At 36.7% G+C, this 20,828-nt stretch overlaps 1 protein-coding gene across 2 annotated transcripts in view; it reads left to right on the plus strand.

The window, feature by feature from the left end:
- Positions 1-20,828, plus strand: part of LRRC49 (leucine rich repeat containing 49) — an 84,643-nt gene that overhangs the window by 43,233 nt on the left and 20,582 nt on the right. For both annotated transcript variants that reach the window (XM_072402301.1, XM_072402302.1), the window contains one exon: positions 5,857-6,023. In XM_072402301.1, the coding sequence (XP_072258402.1) occupies positions 5,857-6,023 (167 nt within the window). The remainder of the gene's footprint in view (positions 1-5,856; positions 6,024-20,828) is intronic.

Below are 20,828 nucleotides of genomic sequence, written 5' to 3' on the forward strand. Positions count from 1 at the left end.
AGTGGCAAAATCTACAGTTTGGTACATCATGAAAAAGAAACAAAGCACTGGTGAACTCAGCAATGCCAAAAGACCTGGACGTCCACGGAAGACAACACTATTGGATTATTGCAGAATCATTTCCATGGGGAAGAGAAACCCCTTCACAACAGCCAACCAAGTGAACAACACTCTCCAGGAGGTAGGCGTATCAATATCAAAGTCTACCATAAAGAGAAGATTGCATGAAAGTAAATACAGAGGGTGCACTGCAAGGTGCAAGCCACTCATAAGCCTCAAGAATTGAAAGGCTAGATTGGACTTTGCTCAAAAACATCTAAAAAAGCCAGCACAGTTCTGGAAAAACATTCTTTGGACAGATGAAACCAAGATCATCCTTTACTAGAATGATGGCAAGAAAAAAGTATGGAGAAGGTGTGGAACAGCTCATGATCCAAAGCATAGCACATCGTCTATAAAACATGGCGGAGGCAGTGTGATGGCTTGGGCATGCATGGCTGCCAGTGGCACTGGGACACTAGTGTTTATCGATGATGTGACACAGGACTGAAGCAGCCGAATGAATTCTGAGGTGTTCAAAGACATACTGTCTGCTCAAATCCAGCTAAATGCAGTCACATTGATTGGGAGGCATTTCATAATATAGATGGACAATGACCCAAAACATACAGCCAAAGCAACCCATGAGTTTATTAAAGCAAAGAAGTGGAATATTCTTGAATGGCCAAGTCAGTCACCTGATCTGAACCCAATTGAGCATGTATTTCACTTGTTGAAGACTAAACTTTCGACATAAAGGCCCTCAAACAAACAGCAACTGAAAGCCGTTGCAGTAAAGGCCTGGCAGAGCATTAAAAAGAAGGAAACCCAGCATCTGGTGATGTCCATGATTTCAAGACTACAAGGCTGTCATTGCCAACACAGGGTTTTCAAACAAGTATTGGAAATTAACATTTTATTTTCAGCTTTTTAATTTGTCCAATTACTTTTGAGCCCATGAAATGAAGTAGTTGTGTTAAAAAAAAAAAAAAAAAAAAAGGCTTTAGTTCCTCACATTTTTATGCAACTTTTTTGGGTCAGCCCACTGAATTAAATCGGAAAGTCGGCAGTTCAACTGCATCTGCGTTGTTTCATTTAAAATTATTTGTGGTATGTTCAGAACCAAAACTAGAAAAAAGTTGTCTCTGTCCAAATATTTATGGACTGTAAAAGCACTATCCGAACTGAATAAACTTCCTTAGCAGAGACTGTGTATAATGGAAAATTATTTCTTTGCCTTACTTGTCAATACTTATTAAAGGTTTCTCATAAAGGTGTACTTGTTGAAAGACCATATAGCCTCAGAGAACATCAGCCACTTCCTTTGGAGATAAAGCCTTTCAGGTGCAGCCCACATTCAAATGAAATTCCTGACTTGCTTGAAAGCGTTTGAAATGTATGCAGGAAAGTTCAGTGCTTAGGATAAAGGCATGTTTTGTTGGAAAATAACTCTGCTTTATAGAACGTAAATGTACCTTGAATTTAGGAGATGTAAATAATACCAAGAAATATTTTGTTTGTCACCCTTCTGGCTATTCATATAAAATGCCTAAAGTTTATTCTTTGGTTATTCTGCTTTAATATTCTTTTAATGTGGCAAGTATAGGTCCACCTGAGTACAAGATAAACCTTTGTGATTATGTGGTTTCAAAACAGTTTATAGTGCACACCTTTCGTTCTCTTGTAAAATGCCTCCTCTGTGTTTTATTGTGTAAGAAAGAAGGTCATGGTAGAGGTGTGTTCTGTATACTTAGAAGAAAGGAAAATCCAGGTTTTGCCTTTATCATCCAGGTGACGCAGCTTTTCTCAACCTTTTTACCATGTAGGAACCCTTTAAATGACTTTAAGTTCTTCAGGGAACCCTTACTATGATAACAATATACACAGCTTAGCTCAGAGTACATTAGTGTAGTGGTCAGTGTCACTTAAACTAATCTGAGAGGCACAAACTGCTCATTCCTCAAAGAACCCTAGCAATCTTTGGAGGAACTCTGGCAGAAACACTGACTGATTTTTCTCTATAGAGATTTTCTCTACATAGTTTTAGTGGGACATTTGTCCCAATTTCCTTCAGTGTGATAGAATTAGGATATGAGGTGCGTTTTATTTGGTTTAAAGCAAAATAAATCCAATAGGTTTAGGGCAAATATTTCATGCAAATCAGATGATCTACATATCCTATAAGGAGCTCTAAATTACCTCTCTTCATCTATCTCATGTAAAGATCAGGAGGTTCCTAAGCTTTCAGATCACTCCAGACCTGGTGTTTTCACACAAAATAAGTCATGTAACTGTCATGAAAACATTTATACCCTATATCATATATGGCCACAATTAATAATGTGTGAGTTGCTACATGATCACATGCCATAAACAGGCTGTGTTGCTTGCCTGATGGTTGACTTGTTTATTTAAGCCATCAAGAAACGCTCAGGCAGTAAATGAACCCTAAGGTTGTAATCAATTCCTGTGTGTGATTACCTCTTACACATTTAAGTAAATTCATTGAATATGCAAGCAATCATTATGAACCCATTTATGTAACGTGATCATGTTGCCATAGGGTCAGTAAGCCCATGTAAGGTTTGGGAGCTATGGCACTCTACAGCAACTGCATCAAATTTCTTGTGGCAATCAGATATATTTTGCGAAATGCTTTTAACATAAAAATGTTTTTTCTGTTGTGATGAAGGAAAGGTCACTCAATTTAATCATTTATTTGCTCTTCCCTACCCAAATAAAGTAGTGTTCTAGTATGTTTGCTTCTTGAACTGTGTAAAAAGCTTCATATATATGCCTATTTTCACATTGAACCTTTCAGGTTACTAGAAAGAGTAGAGGTGATGATAATTGATAATAGAATTTTTCATACACCTTAAATAATTACAGAGGTATAGAATGCAAAAACCATTACCAGACCTTCCAGTGGCCATGTTTTTATTATTTTTAGTTATCCAATAAAATGTATCACTTTTACCAGCTATTTTGCCTTGTTTTTGTAATAAATAAAACACAGAATTGCACATACAATTAAGCATTTTTATTGAATTTGAGGGATATTAAAACGTGTCTAATTTTTACTACATATTCCTTTGTTTAAGTACTTTACTAGACATGAGACTTTTTTTTATTATTATTAAAATTCATTTAGCAGATAATATCTTTTCATGATCCAGTAAGATACTTTAGAAGAATGAATAACTTGTAAAGAATTGACGTTGCAGTTCACTGTCATGATATGTTGAAGAAATTTAGGTAATTCTTATATATCTTTATCACATAATCCTTTTGTGGGTCTCGCTGGCAGTGAGGTCTTAAGGAACCGTGAATAGCACATTGTGTGGATGTCAAATTTCTGTGTCTGCATCTCCTACTCTTTCAGATTAAACGTTTAATTTACTGCTGAGTACATTTAATTTATTTAATTGCTGTTTTCAATCCACTGAGATCAGTTCGACCATAGCCACTTGGCAGAGCTTAACCATCCCCTCCCGTACAGTGTTTTTAATTTGAAATTTCTTACGTTCCAAACTTCTGTCAGTCGCCAGCTAAGAGGCAGCATTTTAATGCCATGTTAATATAAGATATAAAAAAAACTTGAAACACCTACTTTTTGTTCCATATTGTTTTTGGTTAGGTGGGCTTGGCAGGTATACAGTAAAAAAAAAGTCATAAAAGAATGAGAGCGTTATTAAAACTTTGTTGACTGTTCTTTGTGACTTCGGTCTGTTGAAATAATATTATTACGGCACATCATTCAGCATCTGTGTTACTTTAGCAAAGTAATTACAGTAAAGCACATATATTGAAGTATCTTCTGTACACAGAAAGCTTTTACAGTGCATGTGTGACACTTTGCAAGTTTTGGTAACCACATAATTTTAACAAAACTCTATGGCAACCAAACAGACCAGTAACGTGTTTGTGTAGAAAGACTAAATGAACCTTTAAAGGAGACCCAAGCATTATTATATTTTATATCAGATCTCACATGCACATCTACTGAACATTGCACCTCACACAAACATTGCACAGTTTTAAAGGCTATCAACATTTAAAGTAGACCTTAAGTGAGGAAACAAAAAAACATTAGAAGTTAGTACTATTAGCAAAATAACACATAGCTAACTCCCTGGCTCCTGGTGCCATGTAGCTTAAAGCTTTGCTCTGTGTGCAGCATCACCGCACACAGAGCAAGCTGCCAGGGATAATGCAACTCCTGCACATGCGCAGGGGTTACATCATCCAATAAGCGAAGAAGTGCACCCTCTTCACAAAAAGCCACTGTGGAGGCGGAGGAGAAGATGGCATGTTCCATGTATACAGCGATGATGGGTCCTGGACATGCCATTGATTCAGGGGCAACTGCACAGGGTATGTATGTGCCATAATCAGTAGCTGTCAAACAAAATTCAAAGTTTAATAACCACATGGAATATCTTATAAGAAACTGGAGTTCTAATGTAGTATACTTTGAAATGCATTTCTTTCTCTGCAGTTATTATAATTAGTATTTTTATTGCTCCAACATATAAAACAGATAGGACCCTGCTCAGAAGAGCTTACAATTTAAGAGGAGATGGTAATGTCAATATATAGGCATTGTATATTATTTTAATATGAAAAATTATTTTGAGAACAATAATTGGGTATATCCACCCAAAACCTTTTTTAGGCAAAAAGTAGCAATGTTTTCATCGCTAGGTGAGACTTAAGAATTAAGCTAACAGGTTCCACAAATGGAACAAGATTTTTATTGCAGAAGTGTCAGACTACGTGCCCTCAAATTGCAGTGTTCCTTTACAAGAACAATGAGCTGCACATTTGCAGTTCAGTGTAAGAAGCCAGGACATGCAGGGCTACCAGGACAGAGCTTGCAGTGGTTGCAGTTTTGTATTTGTGCAGTATGGCTTCACTTTAGGTGTATGAGTATACACAGATTTATGAATTTTGAGAAAAAATATTTGGTTGATTTATTGTAAGTCTGGTCTAGCAACAGTACTCATGGGACACCATTCCCCCAAATCAAACGCGACACTCTTCACCTATAGCAAGCCCTCGGGAGACTGGTTGCGTTTCCCAGCAGATGGGGTCCCCCAAGAGTGCACAAGGGATGGTGTCTGGGGAAGAGCTGTCAGAATATCAAGAACCCACAGGTAAGCAGTGCTGGGATTCCAACAGAGATAAGTCAAGATAACAGAACAAGAGGTCATACACAGGTAATCCATCCACCAGACAAGGTACACAAGGGCAAGACACAAGCAAAGTCGCGATCACAGGCAAAAGGGTGGTAAAGGCAGCATAAACTCACAGGGTCAGAAACAGGCAAGGTCAGCAACAGTAAATCAGACCAATACACACCAGCGGCAAGTTAGCCCAGCTTATTGCTACAATGTTTTAAAATCTTAGCGCCATTGGCAGCACAGGATGTGAACTGATCTGCCTCCAAAATCCCCTTCAGCTGTGCACTGCCTCAGAGTGTGTGCTGGGGATGCTGATAAAATACATCAGGCTGCATGGCTAAGGGGATGCAGGGGATGCTGCTATTTCTTTATTCTTCTTGCTGTTGTAAGTGACATTGCTGAACAAAGGCAGTGTTGAATACTGCGGTATACACAGAATCACAGATCTGAAGAGTTTCCTAACATTTAAATTGTGAAGTGTACATTGATGCAAGTGTATGTCAAGAATCTTTTCTACTACACTTTTTTAATGCATGTCCTTCTTTCTAACAAACATTTTATCTTCCAATTAAACAGTATACTGTAACTTTATATTTTGGTAAAGTAATTGATTATCATCTACTTCTTGCTCTAGGAAAAGAAACGAATTGCAATTTGCAATGCTGCTCGACAATGGGATATTCAGCAGAACAGAATAGTGCTTGGGACAAATTCAGATCAAGGCAGTGGTTGTGTAAGCCCTTCACATAAACCATGTTCACTGAATGGGTCTACGGCTTATGAATTTAGTGAAGAAAAAAGGTAATTTCAAAATGTTTCGTATTATTTTGCTGTATTCATTATTTAACATTATTATATTTTATATGCCAGTATTTACAGTGAAAAGAAATATATAGGTGTATGTTTGCTTGTGTCCTACTTTTCCAAAAAGAGAACAGGAAGTGAGAGGAAATTCTTCTAGATGATAAATTGTTGTCACTAAAAGAAATGTATTGCATACATTGCAAGATTTACCCTCCATTCTTTTTTCAGTGGCACATTTGTTTAAAATGTTTTATTCACCCTCTAGATCTAAGCTAATGGCGCCCCAGTGCTGCCACTGCTTTTTACAATACCGACAAACACATTGGGCGTGATTTATTAAAGCTCTCCAAGACTGAGGAAGATACACTAATATGGGTGAACTTGGCTGATTCTGCAAACCTGGAATAATTCTGAAACAGGATTGAAAACAATTGCCTACTAATGGTAAATTTATTTTTAAGAATTCTTTTTCAGGTTTGCTGCATCACTTATGCATCTCCAACAATAGTTTTTTTTCCAGTCCTGGAGAGCTTTAAAAAATCAGGCAAATTATCTAAAGTAGGCAAACAGCCATACATTGTGAACGACTGTGGAATGTTCTGTCCAAGGCTGGTGTATGAAAAGTGACTGTTAATGGCTCTGAGAGTACATTGGTTCATTATTTACAGTGTTGTGCACTTTAATCTAGTTTATCCAGTACATCTTCCTGCATTACAATACTGTGCAGAGTAATACAGGCTTTAATGGTATTACAGCTGGCAAAGTCAAACTTTTTAAGATAGTAAAGGATTATTCAAATAACGAAAACAAAAATACTTGCTACAGTAAATTAAGTGAGTTTGTTGAAGGGTATTCTAACCAGAAATGCTATTCTTTTTTGCCCATATGGTAGAGGCTGATTTGTATAAATAGAAAAGCTTTTACGGATCTGCTTTTTAAAATCATTCATTAAAGTTATTTTCTTAGTTATTTTTAATTTATGTAACAATTTGCGATGAACATAGTGTCTTCCTTGTGAAAATAATGAATTGTCTTAAAACATTCAATATTAAGTCATGGTTATAAAAGCATCAAAACAGAAAACTCTTATTTCAAAACAAAGCACACTGAATTGAGAGTAAAAAAAAGTTGGGTCCAAACCACATATCTAATATGATTGGACAAATTAAAAATGTGAAATCTTCAGGGGTAAGATATATCATAAATGTACATTTTGTACTCAATAAATCTGTCTCTGTTTGAAACACCATTCTAGTCTAGGTCACCTTATACTTCCTAATGGTTATCCCTCTTCAGCGTTGAAACTTTTATTAACCTGAACAGGTAATTGTTGGGCAAAGTGTATTTATTTTTAGGTAATTATAATATTAAAATAATTTTTCACTGCAATATCCATGTGTGATTCTTAATGCTGCCGTGTGCTCATCTGCTCTTCATTACTGATTTATCTGCAGTCAATTTCACTTTTCAGTCCTGAAAAGAAACTTGTTAATAAATTCTCTCTTCTTCTCACCTCATAAGGAGTTCCCTGCATTTGTGTCACTCTAATCCCAACACTGCCTAAAATTGGAAGTCCCAAAAAAGTGTTGATATCTAGTCAACATTATCAATAGAGACTCTTGCACTGGTAGCTGACACTAGAATGAGCATATTTTCCCAGAAGGTTGGATTGCATATAAATCTTTTACCCCAAAATATCCCTCCACACATGCCATAGTTTAGGAACAATGGTATAGCATTTTAGTTTCAAGAACTGATTACCAAATTTTTGAATCTCAGCAATGTAGTCAACCTAAAGCCATTTTTTTCCAAATAATATAAAAACTTGCACATAAAAAGGTTTGAAATAAAATTATAATGGATTTGCTCAGATTTATTTTGATTTATTTTCCTTAAAGTTTACAGTGTTCACGTATGATTAAATTGTCGAGAATGCAGAGAACTGACTGCATTCTGTGTATTAATGGCTAAGCCAGATGGTTCTGTTTTTCTGGAACCAGAGGCTTGCACTGTAGTGTTCTGTAAATGTATCACTGTGCAATTCAGGTCTGTATCATTGATACACCATAAAGTAGGCTATTCTTTGTAAGGAGCATGCCATCTGCCTTTTGTAAGTAGCGGTATGGAATATACCTTTGATTCCTGAAGTCATTTGTAGCATTTGGGCTTTAAGGGCTTTGAATTTTACAGAAAATCAGCAAGGCACTTTATATGTACACATTAGAACTTTAAAAGGGTTGATATAGGCTGTCCCTTTAGAGGAAAGGGAAGCATCCATGCTTTGCCATTCCGAATTTAAAAAGTTATTTGGGGACATTTTTCACAGGGCAAAAGCACATAGCATAGAAGGCATACCACCTCTCTTAATTAGGTGAAGAAGTAGAGAAGAGCACAACCGCTTTCTGACCCAGGAGCCACTTATTCTTGCTAAAACCTGGAGCAGATATAGAACCTATAGAAGTTGCGGACAACTCCAAAAGTGGCACAATTATACCTATTTCTTTTTCTTCATAGGAATCAAGTAATGCACCCACATGGGTCACACAGATATCAAAAATGTGAGTGCTCAGTATTTAAGTAGAATAGATAAATCAGTCCATTAACCACAGTTATGCATATATTAATGTTTATAGCGATATTTTATGTACATGGCAATATCCGTTTAGCACATATGACCTCCCTGTGTTTTAATAATTAGATCAGTTATGTCATTATATGTTAAATCATTGAGTACTATAATTTCCATAGTTTTAGAAGTAAACATACTTTGTCCTTCTGGGCTTGTCAATACATTTAAATAGCTTTTAAGCCCCATACTCCATAAATTATTAACACTAAAACGTGTGCAATAAAATGCTTTTATTTCTTCCCCTAAACACATTTTAAATGACTTCTAGAACTTAGTAAATCACACAAATATCTTAAATATTTTAATCAATACCTGAAGCCGTGGTTGCTTTGAATGGTAAGATAACACAGGTGTGCCTGTTCTCAGTTAAGCAGTTCATAACTCTTGAAATAGAATCTTAAATTAGATTACAATTTATGCTGGATCAAAATTCACTTTTAAAGGATATAGCACTTAACATGTTTTATTACTTGGTATTCATATTTGTTTAATAGAAATATAACATTACATTTTCCAACCATATTGTTTCTAGATCTCCTCTTTGCATTACAAATGTAAAATAAAAAAAAGATATAAATAGAGAATACAGAGTGCTGGATAAAAGTAATAAATTGTACAGTATGGTGCAGGAGTAATGTGCAAAATGCAGAAAATATTACTTGGAAAAACAGGTTCTTAGGGATTTTAAAGTTTTATCCTCATAAAGACCTCTAGTCAAGTCTTTGGATCACAAAGCAGTGTGCAGTATGTTATTTTGCTGTGCTTTTCAGCTGTCTCATATTTTTAGGGAACAACTGTTTGTTTTCTAGGGATGAGATGCTTTTATGTCCATAGAAAGCTTTGTATTGTTCATGTATGTGTCTGGGCATACATTTATCTCATATTCATATACAGTACATGCATGAATACAAGCAAAATTCCAAGTCACAGAATATCTATTTAAAAACAGGTGAATTAGTCTTTAAGCAATGTAGATAGTTCATAAAGAATAGTCATTGGATCAAGTCTTTGAAAATGTAGGATAATATTGACATAGGCCACCAAGAGACATGACCACTGTTATCTTGGTGCTTCACTTTATGCAAGAGTGGCAAAAAGAAGTTCTTGTTAACACAAACCCACACAAAATCTCACCTACAGTTTGTCAGCATGTATGTGGAAGACTATAGCTGAGAAAACTGGGCATTAATCAGTGCTGTTTCCTTGCAAGATTTTTAACAGTTTGTGTAATTTTACTTTATAAATGTTTGGTCTTATAAAAAAAATAAACTTAGAACAGAAGGTATTCACATATCTCTTTACATAAAATTTCCCAAAAAATAGGTTTATTCCTCTTTTTAGGAAACCCGGTGGATCCATGCAAATTGTTTCTTTATGCCAGAATGCCAAAATGCACATCAAGAACTGCTTGTCTATAGGGCAAATATAGCTTATATTTACAGTGAGGGAAAGAAGTATTTGATTCCCTGCTGATTTTGTACGTTTGCCCTCTGACAAAGAAATGACCTGTCTATAATTTTATTGGTGGGTTTATTGTAGCTGTGAAAGACAAAATAACAACAAAAGAACCCTCAAAAACCCAGTGCTCAAACTGGATGGGATTAAGGTCTGGAAACTGGCTAGGACCTTCATGTACTTCTTCTTGAGCCACTCCTTTGTTGCCTTGGCCGTGTGTTTTGGGTCATTGTCATGCTGAAATACCCATCCACAACCCATTTTCAATACCCTGGCTGGGGGAAGGAGGTGCTCAACCAAGATTTGAAGGTGTCCTCTCCCCTTAGCAGAAAAACACCCCCAAAGCATATTGTTTCCACCTCCATGTTTGATAGTGTTGTTGGTGTTCTTGGGGTCATAGGCAGCATTTCTCCTCCTCCTACAAACATGGCGAGTTGAGTTGATGCCAAAGAACTCAATTTTGGTCTCATCTGACCACAACACATTCACCCAGTTCTCTTCTGGATCATTCAGATGTTCCTTGGAAAACTGCAGACAGGCCTGTACACATGCTATCTTAAACAGGGGGACTTTGCCGGCTCTGCAAGATTGCAGGCCTTCACGGCACAGTGTGTTACCAATTGTTTTCTTGCTGACTATGGTCCCAGCTGCCCTAAGATCATTGACAAGTTTCTTTTATACAGGTACTGTAACAAGCTTACAGGGAAGACACCAGGGAGCCTGAAATCTTGCTGGTTGATAAGCGATCATAATTTTTTTCACTCATTACAATGCACATCAAGCTCTGACTTTTGAGCACTGGGTTTTTGAGGGTTCTTTTGTTGTTACTCTGTCTCTCACAGTTACAATAAACCTACCTATACAATTATAGATTGGTCATTTCTTTTTCAGAGGGCAAACATACAAAATCATCAGGGGATCAAATACTTCTTTCCCTCACTGTATAGAACTAATTATTGCAAACTGCATACAGTTATTAAAACTGGAAACCATAGCTTGTACTGATTTGGTTTGAGGGATTTTCCATGCATTTAGTCCAGTAAAATCTGGATCACCCAGGCTCTCACATGATAGTCTGTTCTTCAGTCTTGGAGCTTTCATTTACCACACACTGGATTTGGTTGCTAGAATCTTATAAGAAAGAACATAATGTTCAATGTAAAAAAGAGTAATAGCAGTTGGGAGTTTGGATTTTTCTGGATTCTGTTGTATTCCATATGATACATGGGAAATAGTGTTTGTAGAGTTTTCCAAGTTTTTGTTTCATGTTAATCGCCAAGGACAACTTAAAATGTAGGCATGACAAGACAAGGTGGTTGGACTATGATATCAGGAATTTCCCCATCCTTGGGAAATATAGCTTTATGCTTAAGATGCTTTATATAAACCCCTTCTTCATCTTCTTTTTAATTATCTCCCACATAATTATGCTTTGTGATATGATACATCGTAAACCATACATAGACTAATGTGTACTACTCATGTACTGGTTAGTTATACTCATGACTTACCTTTGTTCATGCTGTAGACAGACACATACACATATTTATCTTCTTCATGAAGATTCATATTTATGATAGTTATTGTGAGGTCAAGTATCTAAATTCCAGGTCATGTACTTTTTTTCCTACTGGATATGAGCTAATTAATATAAACAGTGAAAAACAGAAACCAGAGTATCTGAAGAAAATAGAAGACAGCCCCTCCAATAGCATTACTGCATAAAAATGCTTTACTGGAAAAATTTGTCAAGCTAAATTCATGGTCAATTACAGCCAGACCACGTTTACTAATCTCTTAAACCACAAGTTGCTACATAATTTAAATAAACACACTTTTCATTGAGAAAAACTAGTAACTACTGTTTAAAGTAAAAACAAAAGTTATATATTATAACTTTACATTAACTTGCTATTAATACAATGACAATCTGATAAATTCCCCAGGATGAACATCCCACAAGTGAAGAATATCTTTCCTTTCTTAAGCATGTGTACATCACAGCTGATGCGGTATATTTGAAGCCTGGAAATAAATTACAACATGTAATAAAATTTCTTTGAGGTATCAACTACCCCCTGGGTGTGAACCTTCCTTGAGGCATAGCATATGATTTTATAATGTACTGGGATGAGATCTTTATCTGCAGTATGTTTTTTTTTTTTTTTAATGTTTTTATGTCTAGTTTTTCTTCATATTCATCGGTGTGGATAAACATATAGTTCTGGTCATATGTTGTAATACTTCAGGTACTCCTTGGCTCACTTCACCTATATTTGTAATAAGTACATTAGAAAGTACCTTATGGTTTTTATTAGAAATAGAACATTGTGCAACCATAATAAAATCAAATATACATCTTAATACACAATACTTTTAACAATAACGGTAAGGTAAGAGGATGTACAAACTTGGGGTAGGTATTTCTTTGAACTAATTATGTAAGTTAAGCATGGTAAGAAATCCAAGAATCCCATGTCCTATGAACTTTAGTGGAGTCATTGTTCAGAATGCTGGAATTTTTGGAAAGTTTGAATTTTTCAAAATCTTATTGGAGGACTGCTGATTTCCAATGCTTTTAGTGTATTTGGGAGCAGGGAAGTCTAAATTGCCAAATAAAGCCCCTTCAGGAGTTTTAGGAATATTTTTATTTAAGTTCAATACATTACAAGTTCAAAATCTTTTCATCTTGGTATAGGACAGACAGATATGGATCATGGAACCCCTACTGCCACAACTTTAAAAACACAAGGAGGAGGCTGTAGGATCGAATGCAACAGTTCTTTCTGGGACCAAATACCATAGAAAAAATGGTTCATGTTAGTCTCCACTTGCAATGTATTGATGGAAACCTAGGCGAGATTAGAGGCCACGGCCTGCCAAGCCTCCAACTAAAGGATGTAACCCAAATCATTTTCCCATATACATTTTTAAGGTAATTTTCTAATTTAAGAGTAGCCAAAATACAATAAATCATGGAAATGTGCCCTTGGCAGTATCAGCTGACTCAAATACACAAATTTTACAGAAATAGACAACATTTCTCAAAGTCATTGGGTCTAAACAGAGGGTTCTCTTAACTAAATCTCAATTTGATAAACAAGGTGATCTGTCTATAACTGAATAACACTCCATGGTCTATGATGTAGTGCTGTATTAGAAATTGAAAGTCTGTGATGTCCCTTCTCCTAATAAAGTCTCGAATTTTAAGGAAACCTTTGTTGAGCCACCATCAGTGAGTAGTAAAGTTTAAGCCCAGGATCATTTCTGGGTTCTCCCATACCAGGGTCAGGGGTGTATAAGGGGAGCAAAGAGTAGCATAAATCTTCCTCCCATACCAGATTGTTAAAGCATAGGCAAGGGACGGGCACAGTATGGTGGGGGGCATTTAGAGGAAGATAGCCACATAGGGGATTCAATAGAGACTAGGTGAATTAATAGACACTGGAGTACAAGAAAGTGTCTCATTATTGGTCCAGTGAGGTTGGTGTGCTCTAAAGGTAATCTGATAAATGTGCGATTTGAGACACTCTGGTAGAGCAATATATAGGTACGAATGGAAAAGCTTTACCGATTCTGGGTCCTTTATTGTTCCAGATGAATTTCAGAAAGCGCTTTAGAGGAAAGAATGCTGTTAGGTAAGAGAATGGGAAGTGTACAAAATATTTATAAGAGTATGGGTAATAACTTAATTTTAATGAATGCTATTCTTATAAACCAGGAATGTTTTTAAAATGTTTTTCTGCTTCAGTTTGGTTCCTGGTTTAGATTCTGGATTGTAAAGGTCACTGGTCTGAATGATGTAACTCCCATGTATGCACACAGGAGTAACTTCATCCTAGCACAGAAATTTAGAGCTATGCTGAATACTGTACAATTAAAGTGGAGGTTTACTTAGTGAATGGGGAGCTTGGCAGTTGTGGCACAGCCTTACCTGTTTGCTATGCAGCGATGACAAGTTCAAGGTCCTAATGTAGCCACCAACTCCACAGCAGACTTTTGGATCCATGGAGATCCTCTTTAGCCATTGGATGGCGCCTGATGATTTAACTTAATTAAGCACATGCGCAGGAGCTACAGTGTCGCCAGGGTTTGAGAAATTTTTTAGGCCGCTTTAACTTAAACGGTTGTTATACTGTATATTATATGATCTAAACGGCTCTGCAATTAAATGCTATTCCATAAACATATTTTAGAGTTAAATTGCTTACAAAGATTATTATTATAAACATGAACTTTTCTCCTAAATTGTCCAAATCCCAAACAGAAACTTTTTTTTTAACCTAATTTGCATACTCAAGGAAGTTATAAGAGAAACCTGAGAGGTGTTTATATCCCACAGTAATACCTGCCTGGAGCCTCGGAGTCTGCCACGTATTTTGAGATTTGTTCATATACATTAAGTTTGCTGGATTACCTCATACATCAGCTTTCCATGTGCACCTCTAAGGCTCAACGTCCAAATCCTGTCCTAAAATAGCATGCATTCCTCCTGAACAAAGCACGATTTATTCAATACATTACTACACTTAATTATACTGTCAGTGTGATTGCATGGCTCCCATGAGCAATATTTGTGTCACAAAAGAAACCGTGTTCGAAGTGTTATAATCAGATAATTTATCCCCCTAATATTTAATTGTCAGCCATCATGCCACTATTTGATAGCTGTCAGAATATAAGACTGCAATAGGAGGACTTGCAGGAAAACAGAGGATGTCTAAAAAATAGTTTAAAAGCTATCTGTGCTATCATAAGATAAGCTTTGTGTATACCTTTTATAATAAAGATATTGTATTGCAAGATTGTGCCTATGATATATATGTGTGTGTATCCACAGTCCAAATCATGCTTGATCATTGTTAGACCTAGGCTAGAATTATAGAATTTTTTATGCCTTTGTTGTTGTATTAGTATTATTTAAGGCAGAACTCCATGCGTACTATAAAATACACCCTCAAAACACAGATGTGAACTTCTTTACCTACAAAAGGATTTTAGTTCTTTTCTGCCAGTTATGCAATTCAAACAACTCTCATCTTCTTTTTTGCAGAGCTAGCCTAGTGATAGTGATTATTCCCTGGGTCAAATTTACAGTAAATGTTTTTTACATATGTCAGACTTCAACCAATAAATGAACATCATCATCTCTGCCTTCTTAAGCAAGGGGCAAATTAGAAAGAAGTAAAAGTAAACCAAAAAAGTACCACACTGTTCTTCCTGGCAGTGCTGTGTCTCAGATGTATGCAAATATACAGTTAGGTTCATACATATTTGGACAGAGACAACTTTTTTCTAATTTTGGTTCTGTACATTACCACAATTAATTTTAAATTAAACAACTCAGATTTGATGTGAACAGACAATATGCGGTCAAAGAAGCTCTCCATGCAGGTGAAACAAGCCATTCTCAAGCTGCAAAAACAGAATAAAACCATCCGAGAAATTGCTCAAAAACATCTAAAAAAGCCAGCACAGTTCTAGAAAAACATTCTTTGGACAGATGAAACCAAGATCAACTTTTACCAGAATGATGGCAAGAAAAAAGTATGGAAAGGGCTGGAACCGCTTATGATCCTAACCATACCACATCATCTGTAAAACATAGCGGAGGCAGTGTGATGGCTTGGGCGTGCATGGCTACCAGTGGCACTGGGACACTCGTGTATATCCATGATGTGACACAGGACAGAAGCAGCCGCACAAAAACAGAGACATATTGTCTGCTTAAATCCAGCTAAATGCAGCCAAAGCAACCCAGGAGTTTATTAAAGCAAAGAAGTGGAATATTCTTGAATGGCCAAGTCAGTCACCTGATCTGATCAATTGAGCATGCATTTCACTTGTTGAAGACTAAAGGCCCACAAACAAACTGCAACTAAAAGCCGCTGGAGTAAAGGCCTGGCAGAGCATTCAAAAGGAGGAAACCCAGCATCTGGTGATGTCCATGAGTTCAAAACTACAGGCTGTCATTGCCAGCAACAAATTTTTTTTAAGCAAGTATTAGAAATGAACGTTTTATTTTCAGCTTTTTAATTTGTCCAATTACTTTTGAGCCCCTGAAATGAAGTGATTGTGTTAAAAAAGTCTTTTATTTAAAGTTTTATTTAAAATGAATTATGGTAATGTACAGAACCAAAATTATAAAAAAGTTGTCTCTGTCCAAATATTTATGGACCTAACTAAGTGTAGCTGAACAGAGCCTTTAGATCTATTTGCATGCAGAACAATAAGTCTTGTAAGTATTTTACCTGTGTGTTCGTTGTTTATAATATATACATACATATCAATATATAGATATATCCATTTTGTGTAAAATTCTTCGTAGAAATGACGGCTATATTTGTTAAAGATTGTCAGGATAACTGCATTGCTTAGAGTAACTGGTTACATTTATTATACTTGATAAAGGATTTGCTAAGAGGCCAAAGGCTTATATATTAAAAATGAAAGCCATTGTCCATGTCAGAGCACATAAACCCCTTCTGCTACAAATGAACTTCACATTAAGCATAAAATGAGTTAAATAGAACATATGTTCTCTACAATGTATTGGTTCTTTTCATTGGGTATATTTGAATTTTGTTACATAGTGGGTCACCTTATCAGTTCACATAAAATGAAACCCTGCATCCAGAAGTCGTATTAGCCATTTTCCTTGGGTATGTTTTGGATTTCCTATGTACTGAGCAACCTTCTGATGAAGTAAAACACTACATCTGGAAGATCTACTGTGTAACATTTGTCATCAATACCATGTATAACTAATCTATAACCTAACTATAATCCTCAAGGGTCTCATACAAACTAGAGTTATTTCTCACTTTTTGTAAGGCTGTGTACTTACACACAATTTTATTTCATTATTGTTTTCAGCGACAAAAGACTGACCGATTAGTGAGAAAGTGCTGTACACATAGCATCGTTTTGTTCTATAGAAAGGGGAGGGAGAAGATTGAGCAAGTGGTACCCCACTGTGCTCTTCTCCTTTCACTTCTTTTGCGGTTGTTCATTGTCTGTCATGACGTTGGGCGACCTCTGTACATGTCATAATCTCACCCGAGATGAGCCTGATCGTTCGGGCGAGAATCACCTGATATGTGTACATCAGGTGTGTAGCCTTAACCTCCTTGCCGTTAAGCCCGACCTTCGTACGGGCTCTAAAAAGTTGCTCTTTTCGTTAAGCCCGAGATTTTCCGTACATTAAAATCCCCACTTACCCAGGTAAGTGGGGATTTTAATGTAGGAAAAATCTCGGTCCCCCTGTGCTCATCCAGCGTCGGGTTCGTGTTCCAGCGTCGTCCTCCGTCAATCGTCGTCCGTCGGTCTCTGTTTCCAGCGTCGGGTACCTTCTCGTATACCAGCGGGACCACGTAAGAAGCCGGCCGGCATCTTGTGCTCCGCTGGCCGGCCGGCGGAACACAAGATGCCGGCCGGTTTCTTACCTGCTCCCGCTGATCATCCAGCGTCGTTCTCGTTCCAGCGCTGGGTGATCTCTGAAACAAGAAGCTGGCCGGCGGAGGAAAAAAACAGCCGGCCGGCTTCTTGTGCGTGTGTGATGACGTCGGCGCGTGTGCGGGAAATTCAAATAGAAACTCATTCATTCATTTTGTATTGGATTCAATACAAACTCCTGTATTGAATCCAATACAAAATGATTCAAATAATTACAAAGTATATAATTGGTAAATTCAAACTGTCATTTTGTATTGGATTGAATACAAACTCCTGTATCCAATCCAATACAAAAAAAAAAAATAAAAATAAAAGTAAATAACTTGAAAATTCAAATTTATATTTTGTATTTGATTGGATACAAACTTGCGTATCCAATCCAATACAAAAGAAAAAAAATAAAATAAATAAAAGTAAATAACTTGCAAATTCAAATTCTTATTTTGTATTGGATTGGATACAAACTCCCGTATCCAATCAAATACAAAATAATTCAAAACAAACCCCCAATAAATACAGAATCAAAGTTTTAAAAATTGCCAGGTATTCCCTGGATGGCTAGTGTGTAACACTGTCCTTTGCTGATCTTCGCCTAATTTCCTTTAATTTTATTAAAAGTATTTTTTTTTTACATGATTGTGTGTTTCAAACATTTTTTATATTCATAATATCTACTAGAACCCTTGTTCGGACATATTTCTGTAAGTTACAGGTCTACCATTTAAAAAAAAATTTCATGAAAAACAGTGGATCACTTTTGGTACAGAAATCTAGACCTCAGTGTAACGCTCAGGTGGTTAAAAATCTTCATTTAGTTGTGTCTGTTAAAAAAGTGTTTTGGGATCCTGGCCCTCAAGAAATAGAGTTGAAGACCCATGAGCTATATTATTGATACTGGCTTTCATACTTTCTGATCTGGTTTTATGTCATGTCTTATGTGTTATACATGTTCATACATTATATGTATATTTTTAGTAAATGTTAACATAGAATTTAATGTTTTTATCTTTGTTATATATATTTGACAGAGCAGAGAAAGCTTAGAAGTTTTAGTTTTAATTTCCAAATGGTCTGAGGTACTGGAAGATATAGTAGAACTAAAGTCACACTGAATAAAATTTTTCCAATAGGTGTACATTCAATGTGTGCCACTGGTGATAATTGACACATTTGTCAGTGTACTTATGTCAGCTGATCCTTGAATTCCTCAAATAATGGGGATCATAGCTGACCACATATGCAACCCCATAACAAGTGGTGATATAAATAGAGGGAAAGATGGCTGTAATGATTGTGAGGGTATAGTTCTGTTGTAACATGGCGGCAGCGGTAAAAACAAGAGCACCTCTTTCATTCCATCCAACAATAAAGATCACCTTTAAAAATAAGGATCACTTACCTTTAAAGGTCCTCACAAGCTTTTTAGAAGTACTGTTTACTGCACCATCTATCAGTCTCTATTATCAAACCTGTCTTGGCAAGACCGATTGGCAGATCTGCACTTTTTGAACAATATGCAGTCATCATGACCTGTAACAAAACCTGTGCAAGTTTTATTGACATTGTATTATATTTGCAAAGGTCAAATCCTTCTTGTAATAAAGTTTTGTACTCTGCAGCTTAGGACACAATCTTCTTTTTATATATTTATCAAGCTTTTACCATTGATATATTTGCTTTTATTTTCATACTTGTATGCAGATGACATTGAAAATCTGGTTTTATGGAGCACTTGCATGCATTAAAACTGATTACAATTCTTAGTCATACGGAAATCTTACCCTAATACTAAATTTTGCAGTTGTGTTAGGTGGGACTGGAGGTATTTCTAATAAGTTTTATTTATAATTCTTACCAAATGGTTAGAACAGTTTAGAACAAATACTGGTCTTTTGATGACTATCCAGTCCTCCACACTATTGAGTTACCATGGCCTGCTCTTTCACTCCTGTTATCAAGTCTGCATGTGAACCTGCATGACACATTACCCACTGTAACATCTCAGTGCCTTATACACTAAATAGGCAGTGCAGGGAAAAATGACTGAATTGGACCTATTACTCAAGCCCAGATTAAATAATTTGGAACTGTAATCTTTTTTCTGATTCCTGGCCTGCTTATCCCTTTATCTCTTTGCGAATCAGTTAGAGATTTTTTTTTGTTTGAAGTACTAACTGCAATTTTCAATGGCATGAAAAAACTTTAGTGCTTTTGATACAGAGAACTTTTTTTTTGCTTTACCTAAGGTCACATAAGTATGTGTGTGTGTATGTATGTATGTATGTATGTATGTATATGTGTATATAAATATTGTTGTAACAGCTGGCCAAAGAAATTACAGGGTTTGCCCAAATACAGGTTAAACGCAGAATAATTTTCTGTTTAGTCAGACAGTTTTCCTTTTGACCTGAAGGTGGGGTTTAAGTACCAGGCTGAATGACAATGAGCTTCTTGGCCAGGTGGGGGAGCTAAAGAAGCCTGGGTATGATCAGGTGTAACTGTCTCAGCTGAAATGCATCCTGGCAATTAGGCTGAGGATATAAACTCCCAGCCTGCTTATTCCTGTGGCTCCGATTTAGCTAGTGAGCTGTGAGGAGGTCCAAGGAGGTCCAAGGTGGTCCAAGGTGGTCCAAGGTGAACTGTGAGTAAAGACACAGATTTTGTTGTAAAAGCTGTATGGCTAGGGCCTTAGAGTCCTGCACAGCACTTGGTTGGGCTGGATTGTTAGTAAAGGGATCTAACAGGGAGTTAGAGGCCAATTGGCCAGGCTTTATTTTTGCTTTTTGTTTTATTTTGCCTGTTTTTGAGTGTAAATAGTATTAGTGAATAAAAACCCTTGGTGGAGGATGCAAGCAGCTTTATAGGCTGGTTTTTGGAAGGTTAGCATGGAGTCAGCAACAGTGTACTAACCAACAATTGCTGCTAGGTCTGGAAAAAGCAGAGGCCCACTTGAAGGAATTCTTGGAAATACAAGTACAGAGCTACCAACAACAATTAGATTAGCACTAAAACAGCAGATATCATTACTGAAGCAGAGAGGGCTGGCCCGAAGTGCAGTGAGCGGGTTTAGTGGTGCCTTTTCTGACAGGGGAGTCGCAGAAGGTGTATGTTTACCTGGCCCCAGATGACGCCAAGTGTTATGTGAAGACTAAAACTGAAATTTTGAGGTGTCTGGGCCTGACCCCTGTGGTGAGGCCCCAACGAGTGCACAAACGGACTGGACCAGACACATGCAGACCTCCAGAAAAGGTTGTTACCCAGGG

Source organism: Pyxicephalus adspersus, chromosome 2 (genome assembly GCF_032062135.1).
Source record: "Pyxicephalus adspersus chromosome 2, UCB_Pads_2.0, whole genome shotgun sequence".
Lineage (NCBI taxonomy): Eukaryota > Metazoa > Chordata > Amphibia > Anura > Pyxicephalidae > Pyxicephalus > Pyxicephalus adspersus.